We start from the raw sequence: 13,162 nt of genomic DNA on the forward strand, positions 1-13,162 counted from the left end.
TATTTTTTTTTAATCTATATATATATATGTATAGACATACTTAAGTGTATGTATGTGTATGTGAGTGTGTGATACTGGGGTTGGAACTCAGAGTCTTGAATTTGTTATTCAAGTGTTCTATATTTAAGGCACCTCCGTTGGCTGCTTTTAGCTTTAGTGTTTTTTCCAGATAGAGTCTCAGTTGTTTTCCTGAGCTAGCCTGGACAAAGATCCTTCTACTTCATCTCCTATCCAGTGTTAATCATAGGTATACACTACCATGCCAATTTTATTTTTTGATATTGTGAACTTCTTAAAATATTTTTATTGTGAAAATACTGTACAGAGGGGTTACAATTACATGGGCAAGATAATGAGTACATTTCTTATCAAGCATTGTAGCCTCCTTTGTTTCCCCTTCCCATGCCTTCCCATCCTCCCCCGGCCCCCTCCCACCCAATCCTCCTACCCCCACCAAAGTTGTAAAGTTCGTTTTTCCACATAATGACTTGTACATCTCATTATTGCAATGGATCCACCTGTATCCCTATTTAAACGATTTGTTTTTTCCCTTCCCCTCCACAAATTATACCAACCTCAAATACAGTGAAAGCAGGGGTTATACCATGGGGGAGGGACATACAAAGCAACAAAGAAATAATCTTATAAATGTGTTAGAAACAATCACCTGAAAGAAAAATATTGTGAACTTTTTGCCCAGGCTGGCTTCTAACCTGATTGTTCACACCTCTCTCTACCTCCAGAGTAGCTGAGATGGTAGATGTGAACCACCCTGTCTAGCTTCTCTGTTTATATACTTATAATGTTAGAAGTAAAAAGTACTTAGTCAAAGAAAAACAAGTATATGTACTACGGTTCCCTCCTCCTTATAATTCAGTGAGTTGTAGAAATGAGCATGTAGGCATGTGCACTAGATTTCATTGTCTTGTCTAGCATCCTGGGGCCAATCAGTAGAAAGATACACCACGTGCAATGAGACATGCTCACTAGATGGCAATGGTATTCTACAGTTACCTACAGGATAGCCTTACATCATTTGCATTAGTGAAACAAGTAGGTGTTTCCTGAGATGAATGAAGACATCAAATTTCCCTTCATCTTTGCAAAAACAATTCTGTTTGCAACACCTATCATTATTATTTCAATTATTTGAAGTATGGATATAAAAAAATACCAAATCCAGTGGAAAATTAGACTGATTTTGGAAGTATTTACATAGATAGCCTTACTTTGAGATTTTATATTTCTTTAAGCTTAGGTATTTATTTTTCATGCTATGTCAAAAGTGTTATAACACAAAATAACTGCTAAAGATGGTATAATAGAACCTCAGAATGTTTATTTTGGAATATACTTCCTTAAATTTAGAGTATTATAAGCAACTTGGGAATAAAGTTATATGACTTCATACCACTAGGGTTTACTTAGATGACTTAGTCAACTTGGATACCTAATACATAAAATGTTTGTTACTGTTTGAGAAACTTAGATGGCAAATAAGTACATGTACTTCTTACCCTTAGTAGCCTAAGATTCAGGTGAGCCACAGAACACAGTTAAATCAGAAATAGAGGCATCTCACCTAGACAAAGGTTAGTGGTAGTTATTGAAGATTTAGTAATAAATTATACAGATAGGAATTTTTTTTCCTATCTTGTTGTTCTTTGTTATTTTTTTTAACGAGTCCAACTTTGCTTGATATTTGTCAAGACTCATATGGGGTATGTTGGAGGTTAATGATAGAGTACATGCTTACCTGGTAGAGACGTATCAATCCACTCTCCCCCAAAAGATTCTTTGTGTAGACTACTTACAGTTTCCATTAAATGAGCTTTTCCAATAAAATAATGTGGCTTATGTTTATGCTAACCTTGCACTACTGGTTATTTGATGTGTTCAACACATAGCTGGCTATCATTGAGCTTTCTTCAGAAGTCTGTAAGTATTTAGAAGGTACTAATCTGAGAGTTAGTGCTGCCTTAGATAATTACTCTTTTTGCCAAGTACTTAATAAATCTACTGACAATCCTCTCTCTGATTAAAAAGCTTTCCCTGATGCTGCCCTCTGGGAGATGTAATGCAGATCTCAGGCAGAGCCATTCTTAAAAGTGTGAGTTTATTTCATTGTAATATGTTCAGTACTTGGGTGGGCAGCTCTTCGTCCCTCCTCAGAATATCTGCCTAGAGAACTTCCAGTAATATCTTAGTTTGGTCCTTGGTTAGCTTAGTCCTAAACATATCTTAGACAACTGTATAATGAAGCTGGAGATTGAAGTCACACTTTGATAACCAGAAGTGTGAGGATAAGAACAAAGTTTACAACACTTTTCACAGAAAACTTTATCATTGCAAAAGACATTTTCTATAATATGTCAAGCTAGGTCTTTCTTATCTTGATATTATGAAAAATTACACTATGTTAACATCAACTTATTATAGATTTAATTCCTTAAAGTATTCTTTATGATACAATGATGTATTATTTTGGATGTCACAATGATAAATGTGAAAAATCTGATGTGCTTTCTTTTAAGAGAGGTAAAAGAAACACTTGATAAATTTTAAATGTTTTAAACCCTATTTGCTCTAATCCTTTTGTTAGTAGAAGTTTGGCCTAGATAAGGAGGGAAAGTATGTTATTTACAGTTTTCCAAATATTTTGATAGTATGTAAAGAGGTTTTTAAGATATAATTTTTGCTGGTTACAAGACTCAGTAGCATTTGGAAGATGAAAAACAGAATTTCAGGACAATACAAAGAAGACTACCTAAGAGCCTGATACATACCATCGATTGCTACAGCAGAAATTTCAGGGAAGTCTAGGTGAATTCAGTGGCATGGGGGTGGGAGGTGTTTTATGCTAGGAGGATATGGTTGAAAAAACCTTTTGCAAAAGAGGAAATCATGCAGAAAATCCAGGAGACAAATGAGTATACTTGCTATACTGTAGCAAGGGAGTTCCATAGCAAAGTACTACATTAAAGATGATTTTCAAAATTGAAAATTTTGATGTTTTGAGAAAAAAGAGCAACTATGGATTTTAAGCAGCATAGTGATCTGACTTTAAAGTGGCCTAAAAGAGACTAATAGAAATTTGTTAATGATTTTGAATGAACCTAAAATGTTGCAGTTTGTAGTCTAAAGATTAAGGCTGAGACAATGTATTTTTGTATGGTTTTTATTGTAAAAATACTGTAAAGAGGGGTTACAGTTACATGAGCAAGGTAATGAGTACATTTCCTATCGAGCATTGACAATGTATTATACTAGAATTACTGACATTCTTTATGACCTTGTTTTTAATTGAATCATAAGAAAATAGCTTTGGATGTAAATTTTTTTGTCCAAAGTATAAGGTTGAGAGTGTAAGGAAATTGATAAATAAGGAAAAGGTATTGTAGTTTAGAGTTTGTATCCTACCCAGGTTTTTCTCCTGCAAACTTACACAGGGCTTCAAACTTTGGCCTTCGAGACACTAAGGTGTGAAAGGAGACAAGCTGAGTTGAATCTTCTACTATTTCCTAACTTTGTAAAACAAGCTTTTTTTTTTTGCTTTTTTTTTCTTTTCTCTATAATAAACCAGTAAGCCTTTCAACTCATGACACACCCAACGAAACACATTTCAATGGACAAAAGCCCTCACTGGAAACATTTGTCTCGTATCAGGGGAGACCACTGCTAGGGGAATACTTTATTGAGTTTATGGCTCTCAGAGGTAGTTTGAGAAGATCAGAAAACTTGATTCATCTGTAACTTGGTCTTTCTCCAGTTTTCAATCTGTAGGAAAAGTAGGCCCCTCCATGCAGTTTCAGATTCCTCCTTTTTTAAACAAATTTTGAAAAGAAATGTTTCTTTGTCAGCAAGATACATGTTAAGTGCAGTGCTCTGGCAGTGGCTGCATAGGAAGCAGAGTGGAAATTATAGTTTATAGTGTGGAATGATTATGCATAAGGCTTTCATCTTAATGCATGCATATCCATAAGTGAGCTGGAATTGAGAGTATACTGATATGCAGTTTTTACAGGAAGCTCATCTAAAATATATGAAGCTGTGAAGTGACTAGTTGATGGGACCTAAACATCATCAAATAATCTCAGGATTAAGTCATTTGTTTATAATCAATAAACATTCTCCTGGTGTTTATTTTAAATGAACACTATTCTTTTAGTCTCATTTTAATTTGACTATTTTTCCAAAGATTTAAACATTCTGTAAAAACCATCCTTCTAGAAACACAATTTTAAAGAAGGAAATAAATGTGTCTCTTTCATAGGACAGGAGCTTAGGCAATGTATTTTATCCCCTACCTTACACACCTTTATAGAAGACCTCATCCTATTTATCTGAGGAGTGGTTCAAAGACTGTGCTGGAGCTTGGGTATCTCTTTTAGGATAAATCTGATTCCCTCATAGCTACAATATACATTTCAGTCCCGGCAGGAGAGTTATGAAAAAAATGGAAAGTGAGAAACGATAATTTTTTTGTTTTTATTTATTTATTTATTTTATTGTGAAATACTGTGCAGAGGGGTTACAATACATGGGCAAGATAGTGAATACATTTCTTATCAAGCATTGTAGCCTCCTCCTTTGTTTACCCTTCCCATCCCTTCCCATCCTCCCTCCCCCCACCCAATCCTCCCCTCCCCAAGTTGTAAAGTTCGTTTTTGACACGACAACTTGTACTTCTCATTGACAACTTGTACTTCTCATTGTTGCAATGTGTCCACCTGTATCCTTATTTAAACGACTTGTTTTTCCCCTTCCCCTCCACAAATTATACCGACATCAAATACAGTGAAAGCAGGGGTTATACTGTGGGGGAGGGACATACAAAGCAACAAAGAAATAATTTTATTGCGTTAGAAACAAATGTATGAAAGAAAAAAAACATTTAAAATACATATCTTAGGGTTCATTTTCCTAATATCACCTTATCTGGCCTTTTCTGCTTGACTCATACATATACTAGATATTGCAAATAAGGGAAACCATGGGACCTATGTTTCTTTGGGCTTGGCTTACTTCACTTAATATAATTTTTTCCAAGTCTTTCCATTTCCTAACTTCCTAACAAATGGGGCAATGTCATTCTTATCAGTTTGTTTTTCATGATCCGAGAGTTCTCCCTCATTATCTCTAGTCTTATACATTGGAGTATCCAGATTTCTCAGGGTTAAAAAAAGTTTATCCTAAAAAAAATGTTAACCTAGGACCTAATAATGCCTCCCCAGTGATATCTTTACTGCAAAGTATTTCTTGAAGAATCAATTATGTTTCTCTTGGAAACCAAATTCTAAGACAGAAGGACTAGGTAACTGATTATGTAAGACTAGATATGCAAGATCCCAAAATATATACACCAACTAGAAAGCTTAAATAAATTTGAGGATTTTTTTCATGGTTGTTTTTATTTCTTCTGATTTTGAAGGGTCACTCTGACTGCCCTGGTTTAAAAAAAAGTTTGCTCCTATTTTTTCATAATTTTGTATAAAATTAAGAAATAGAATATCCTTAATCTGTAGATGGGATGTTATTTCTCTTTGCCACTTCCTATTCATGATTTCCAAAATGTCATGCTATAGCACCGAACAAAAGTCTGAGATAAAGCTCTGTTGTTATTTGTGATTTTAAATTTATCGATGGTTCTCCAATACCCTGATTCAAATATTACATTGATTCCTTCCCAGTAAGGCAGTAAATAAATTAAAACTGAGCAGCCATTCATTCCATTTACTTGTTCCTTGCCAGTTGCTAGTTAAACACTGATGCTAACTAGTCATTGCTTCTTCCTACTTGTCTCTTTCTAGTTGAGGCTAAACAAAACTGACACTAAACAGTTATTAGTCTTTATCTCTTCAGTCAGCTTATTCCCAGCTATTCTCTTCCACTTCTACCCTTCCCCCACTCCCTCAGAATGCTCTTGAACACAGCTTTGATCCTCTTTTCCTAACTCCACATTTAACTCTTTCAGTTTTCCCTATCTTCCATTGGAGTATGGAATGGGTTCTTGTCAATTGTTTCTCATTGTGTCTATAAAGTGTTTGCTCTCTGTAAGTAGTAAGACCACTGCTTTTTCATTTTATCCACTTTACCTTCATTTGTTAGTTTTTAAACATCAAGGCATAAACAGATCAGTGAAGAAATTATATCAGGGAAGATAATATCAAGTCTCAATCAGTGTCCTCTCCATCCCTCAGTCATCTGATTCCTTAGGGATAAAATAGTATTAAATCAGCTCAGGCAGTTACCACAGGCCCTTTTGGTGCATGCAATTTCTGAGCTAAAATCGTTGGGGATCTTGAGTCTCAACAATATCACCTGACCCACCAAAATGTTATCATAAGCTCCTAAAAAGGCCCATTTCCTGCCTTGCCAAACTTCATCTCTTCCTGTAAGGTAGAAAAGTTTATGAGCATGCAGAAAGGGTTCTTTTTCATTTTAAAGATGATTCATAGACTTTGTTTCCTTTGTTTCATTTGGTAGTTCCCACTCTCACCTCCTTATTCTATAAATAATAGGTTTATCTAACAACAAACCTTACTGGAATAACAGAATGAACTTTCTCTATCAGAAAAATTATTGTTTCCATAGATACTTTTGTTTCATTGTTTATGAAATACTACAAACTACCTTGATTCTTCATCTTTTCAAAGAATTCTGCTTATTAGGAGCTTGAGAAATGTGCTGTCTCTGCAGAACTTCCTCTTTTATTATTAGTTTGGATGCCATTTCTCTTTTTTTTTGGTCAGTCCTGGGACTTGAAGTCTCAGCTTTGGCACTGTCCCTGCACTCTTCAGCTCAAGGTGAGTGCTCTACTGCTTGAGCCACAGCGCCACTTTTGGTTTTCAAGTGGTTTATTGGAAATAAGAGTCTCACGGACTTTCCTGCCTGGGCTGGCTTTGAACCGCAATCCTCAGATCTCAGCTTCCTGAGTAGCTAGCATTACAGGTGTGAGCCACCGGTGCCCAGCGCCATTTCTCATCTTTTGAATTGGTCTTCTAATAAGATTTATAAGATTATCATTTTGTTTCTCACAATAGTATCTATCTTGTTTCAATTTTTAAAATAATGTACCTTTAACATCTGACTTTAGAAATGTGGTCTTCACAGTGAGTAGAGTCTTTACTAAAATACACACATAATGTTCCATCTTCATCAGTTGCCTTTTATATCAAAGTAAGAATGGTTGCTTTCTATCTCACAATAGAGTTTAAAGTGAGACATCATAGGATTGCTTAAGGAAGAAACCAATAAGCAGAGGTTTAAGAAAAATTACTGAAAGAATGGACTTACTGAGGAATCTGCTATCTACTTGGACTGTTGTATAATTATCTTGTTAGAATTCCTATTTTCATTTTATAAAATATAACTCATCAAAGATCATGATGAACTTTCTTGGCAAAGCTGTTCTGCGGTCTCAATAAAGATGCTCATTGTTCTGTCTTCTATAGAAAAACCTTATGGAGGTTAAAGATGAGTATTAATTAATACTTAACTTTCACTGCAGCTAGCATTAACAGTGAACCTTGGATGTATCATATTCATTTGTGTTTCTCAGATTGATAGAGACAGACTATGGGAATAGAAGTAGTCTTTTTGAAGAGCAGTAAGCTTTTGGGAAATACTTGATTCACCTTCCAAAAACCAGAAAAATCTGTAATACTTGTGATCATTTGTAGTGAAGTCTTAGAATCGTAGATGTTAGAACTTAAACAAAGTCTCACATTTGATTCCGTGATTTTATGGCTGAGAACTGTGAGCCAAGAAAAGATTAATAACTTTCACTAACATTTTACAAATAACAAAACTCAAATGCATTAAATTACAAACTCCCTTCTCCTAAAATAAAAATAAATACACAAAAACTCCTGGAGTGCAAGAACATTAACAAATTTTTTACTCTGGAAGAATTGCTCGTTGATAGAATACAAGGCCTTGGATTCAATCTGCATCACTGCACAAGTAAATACAAGCACAAGTAAATACAAATACAAGTAAAAACTTTGTATTTGGTTCAGGTCAGGAAAATTGTACTTTATAACCCTAAATAAGTATCTTAGCATGAAGTAATAATTTCCTGCAAGTGTGTATGTGCACACAGGTGTGCACATGTATATAGGTGTGATTTTGATGTGTTTGTTCCATGGGGAAAATTATATTTGTAATCTGTGTGGCATATAAACTCTCTGAGTTTTGCCAGATGAGAGTTATTATAATAAGGATTATTATTACATCCCCATGGCTCCTTTTTCTTTTACTAAGCCCACCTTCCTACAACCATCTGGAGAAGCTGATCACATGGAAGACATTTTATTTTTATATAGTCTTTATAAAACTAGTTTTAGTTCTTCATAAAATATTACATAATTATAAAATCTGAATATCAGAAGGAACATTAGTAAATAATCTCAAGTCTCCTGTGGAAAAATGCTTTAAAGTAAAAGCAAAGAAGACCTCCACATGCTTTAACAACTAACATAGCTTAGAGCCATTGAAATAAGTTATGTGGTATCTAGCCTAATTCCTTATTATTGCAATGAGATTGCATGACAGATTTGTGTCTCCTGTGAAAAAATTATTTAACAAATTGTTATAGGGTGGTGTTGACCATAAAAATGGTTTCCTTAGGATCTTGAAACTACCAACTATATTCTTTGAAAACATACATCTTCGCTTCTCCTGAAATTTTTAATAGAATATAATTATTGTGAGATGAAAGAAAATGAATGATATCAAAATTAATTAATGCCAACTGTGGGACTGATTTGCCTTGAAGGGTAAATAGGGAAACACGTTTTCTCACACAATCTGTAGTTTTGCTTGCTACTGGCTCACCAGAAATTATCACAGTGGTGTAAGGGGCTTGAAGGGCACAAAACTACAGTTGACAAAAGAGATGTTCTTAAGTTCAGTTACAAAACATAACCCAACTATAACTACAATCTTCATAATATTCCTTTTCTGAAAGAAAATTTATGTTAATCATACTGATTATATATTTCTAGCAATATTGAACTGCTCCTTTGTTATTTAGGAAACTGCCTTGAGAAATAAATTCCATAATTCCATGTTCCAGGGACAGCACACTTGAAGATGGAGGGCCTAAAGAAAGAATTCAAATGAGAAGCTGCACGGCACTCAGGCAAAATCTGGTTGGAGAGGAAATCTGTTCCCATGATTATTGAGCTTCCCTTGCTAGCCTGTAGGTGGGTGTGTTTAACAGAAGGAAGCAATGGGAACTTGCCTGTCAGCCAGCCTTTCGAGCTAATTAGCTCAGCATACAACAAAGATAAGTAAGCCTGAGAGGAGGGCCCCCTAAGGGGTCTTTAGATTCTGGGAAATGTCTGATTGGCAGATGTTAAAAGGGATTCTTTGGTAATCCAGTGCATCAATGAGCTGCACAAATTCAGTTCAGAACTGCAAGAATTCAGGCATGAGGACACTTTGTACAGCAGGCTCACACAGGCAGACCCGAGATGGACAGGACCTTGGAATCTCTGAGACACATCATTGCCCAAGTCTTGCCTCACAGAGACCCGGCTGTAGTCTTCAAAGACTGTAAGTATTGAAGGGGAAAAAGTTTTTTTTTTTTCCTTGTTGGAAAATAGTCTTAAACGTCTAGTCACATCCTATTGAACTGTGATTTCTTCTAAATCTCTGTAGTCGTGTGCTGTGGTCTAAGTGATAGTTAACTTGTTCCTGACTTCAGTCAGAGGAATGATTTCATTTTACCTTCAAGCATAAGTGAAAAAAAACCTCTGAGTTATGTTGAAGCAAGATTTCTTGCTGTTTATAAGTCCCTTCTTCTAAAATCTAAAACCAATCAAGTCTTAATGAACTTTTCCAGATGCTTTTTTAAATAAAGCAAGGCTGACTGGAACTGAGATTAGAACGAAAACTCACTTGTAAGAGACAATAAAATATATCTACATGTTAACCTGTTTAATCTTTGACAATATGTCTTAGTGAAGTGAAATTGAGATTTTTATTTAAAAAACTGGGGCTTGAACAAAATTTATAAATTACCACTGAGCTCTTAAATTTTGACAACAAATTACAATACTCTCGTTAAAAGCACAATAAAATGAGAAACCTCTCAAAGTCAGCAGCACACACTGACCAACCCTCCCCCCCCCCAAGTATGGCAACGTTATTTCAAAATCTTTTTTAAAGATGATTATGGAAAATAATTCAATCAAGCTTTCCAATTCCAGCAATACTAGTAAACCATTTGTCATGTAACTTCGTTTCTGGAACCAATTTGATTTCCTGCTGCTGCAAAACAGACTCTCCTCACTTATATCTTATCTACAGTGGGTTTCATATTACAAAGGGCTTCTGAAATAGAACTTTGCTTTGGAACTGCCCAAAAGGTAAAATGCATATGGATTCTTTTTTCTAACTTCAATAGGTTACAGCTTTTCTCCTTGTGAATCTAGTTATGTTTGTCTCCATCAAAACATCAATGGTTTGGATTTTTGCTTTCTGATTACTGTTCCTTTCCAGATGTCCTTCTAGTTTATATTTCTCATATGTGAGAGGAAGAAAGAGAAATGTTGGGCCATTCTATTCCATAAATTTTTCCTCTTAGAAATTAAATTGTAACCAATCTACCCTCCAAGGCATAAAGTGAAAAATCTTTTCTTTCTTTCCTCTTTTTAAAAATATTGTCTTCAACCATTAGTCAGTATCTATAGTAGAGTCCTTATAAAAATCACTCCATCTTCCAGCCCAGCCTGGAGTCTATTCAGGCTTGGTATGTTTCTTTAAATGAAAAGACAAGGAAAGAATGTCTCTCTACTACAATAGCATTGAATTCCTCTTGATAGATAAAAGGGCTCTAGGGTTTCCCAAAGCTTTGGATAAACTGTATGGAACTTATGCTGAGGGTTTGGAGAGTTTCTACTCTCCAACAAAACGAAATAGCAGGAAGAAGTTTGAGATTACATGACCCACTCTTTAACCTGAACTCAATTCCTGGAATGCTTACAGTTTATAAGAGAGAATAGAATTTTTAATGGGGTAATAATAAAGCATACATTAAACTCTGTCACCTGGACCTTTGCAGGAATTCTTTCATATTGAAAGACAAAAAGTGCCCTGTTTTATATATTTCATTTATTAATATAAAAATTAAATATGACTACACAACATTTCTGCTTACCCTAGAATACACTGTCACTGCCAACTGCTTGCCTAGCTTAGTGGATGTGAACGTTAAACTTCTGGTCCTCGTTCCTCTGGTTTTTCTAATCAGAAAAATTAAGTCAGATGGCAAATTTCTATATAGGAGTTTTCATGGCACTGGAGAATTCAAACATTCACAATCCAGGTGGAGGGAGTGGGAATGGATTTGCTTTCTGGTGTAGGACATCAAAGGTTTATGGGGGGGGAGGGAGGGAGGGGAGGAGCTAAATCACGCCTAGGCAATGCTGCCTTCATGGGGCAGTTTGGCCTGTGGGCCTTTTTTTCTTTGGCATACCAATAAGTGGCTGCCACCATACTTCTGCTGACAGCCTGTTAAAAGCTGCCCTAGTTTTGAATGGCAAGTTCTCAGTAGTCTCTTGGCCTTCTGCTCATTCCCTGGCTCCTCCCTTGCTACACTCCTCCTCCAATCTCTTTCTGCCAGAAGGAAGTGATTGAGTACAGGAACATATCACTGCCAATTACTTAAGCAAAATTGCTACCTTGCTTTTCTACAAGATGAAAAGCTAATCCAAAAAAATTTCAAGCTCAGCCCTATTGAACAAAGGAGCATTATTAAAAAAAAAAAAAAAAAAGGAAAGGTGTGCAAGCTTTTCTGAATTTTTTTTCTGTGAATGCAAAAGCATCTTCTTCTCACTTTACTCTTTGTATACACACACTGCAGAGAGTGGAAATAGTCACTGATTATTTTTTTCTCCTCAGTTACCTTACCTTTTGATTTGCTTACAAACAAGAGTGACTGAGTTTTCTTTTCAAGTTGGTCAGAAAAAGGCACTCAGAGGTTTTTTGTTTTGTTTTGTTTTATTGGTCTTAGACAGATGCATGTGCGAATAGTTATATTAATTTAAGGAAATAAACATTGAATGTTTTTCTCAGCCAAGGGGCCCTTGCTTCAAATGACATATTACAATATATGAGTCTGTCATTTTATTTTAGACAAGGTGTTCATCTGGCAATTGTTGTGATTGCTTTTTATTTTCTCTTGAAAGGAAATGACTTCCATAACACTTTTTCTTCACGTTTTTTTCTTAATTCACTTACCAAGTGAAAAAATGATTAAAAGAGTTTCTAAATATGGTGAGATCCTACTTGAAGTTTGTTTCTATAGGGTAACACAGTGGACATTCTCCACTACATAACTGTCTCTGCTTCAGAAGAGTAGTACTGGATAGCTCCACACTATCAGACAGAATCTCTTTGCAATGAAAGTATGGCACATTTTTATGATGCCACCTTTTATTTTATTTTTTTTTGCTGGTGGTAGGACTTGAACTCAGGGCCTAGGTGCTATCCCTGAGCCTCTTTGTGCTCAAAACTAACGTTCTACAACTTGAACCACAGCCCCACTTCCAGCTTTTTTTGAGTAGTTAATTGGAGATAAGTCTCACGGGGACTTTACTGCCTAGTCTGGCTACTCAGCCTCCTGAGTCACTAGGATTATAGTCATGAGCCACTAGTGCCTGACTTTGCCATCTATTCTTGGCTTTGTGAAACATCTCATTTCTTTTTCTTGTGTGATTTGCCACAGCAAAAGATAAACTGTCATAAAAACAGCTCCTATCTTCTCCTTCTAGGGACTGTGTGAACTTGTCATTTGCCCCTGTTTGACAGTACTTGAATGCTCTTTCTGAAGAAGCAACAATACTATTTCAAAATGTCTGCACTTCCGGATCCACAAGACACTTACCTCGCGTTTTTGGGCTCTTCTTTTACCCATTTACTTGTGAGAATAAGACATTAAGTCTGCATCATGTGATAGGCACCGTCCTAGAACCTTTGATTTTTCACAGCAAGATGATAGGTAATACTGTTACAGCAAAGTAGATATTATTGGTATTTAGAGATGAGAGAATTGATATTAATGGCAGTTAAGGTAGTTTCTCAAGGCCACACAACAAGTAAATAATGGAGGCAAGGTATAAATTCTGGCTTCACCTCCTTGCTTTTAGTAACT

The 13,162-nt window shown here is 35.6% G+C and overlaps 1 protein-coding gene across 2 annotated transcripts in view; it reads left to right on the plus strand.

Annotated features, from left to right (window-relative positions):
- The first annotated feature begins 9,201 nt into the window (after positions 1–9,201).
- Positions 9,202–13,162, plus strand: part of Lix1 (limb and CNS expressed 1) — a 53,062-nt gene continuing 49,101 nt past the window's right edge. The window contains exon 1 of one of the 2 annotated variants that reach the window (XM_042690950.1): positions 9,202–9,561. In XM_042690950.1, coding sequence (XP_042546884.1) covers positions 9,480–9,561 — 82 coding nt within the window. In that variant the 5' untranslated portion in view covers positions 9,202–9,479. The remainder of the gene's footprint in view (positions 9,562–13,162) is intronic. The other variant, XM_042690951.1, reaches the window with a different exon arrangement.

The sequence above is a fragment of the Dipodomys spectabilis genome, unplaced genomic scaffold (genome assembly GCF_019054845.1).
Source record: "Dipodomys spectabilis isolate Male_0828 unplaced genomic scaffold, ASM1905484v1 ptg000140l, whole genome shotgun sequence".
NCBI lineage: Eukaryota > Metazoa > Chordata > Mammalia > Rodentia > Heteromyidae > Dipodomys > Dipodomys spectabilis.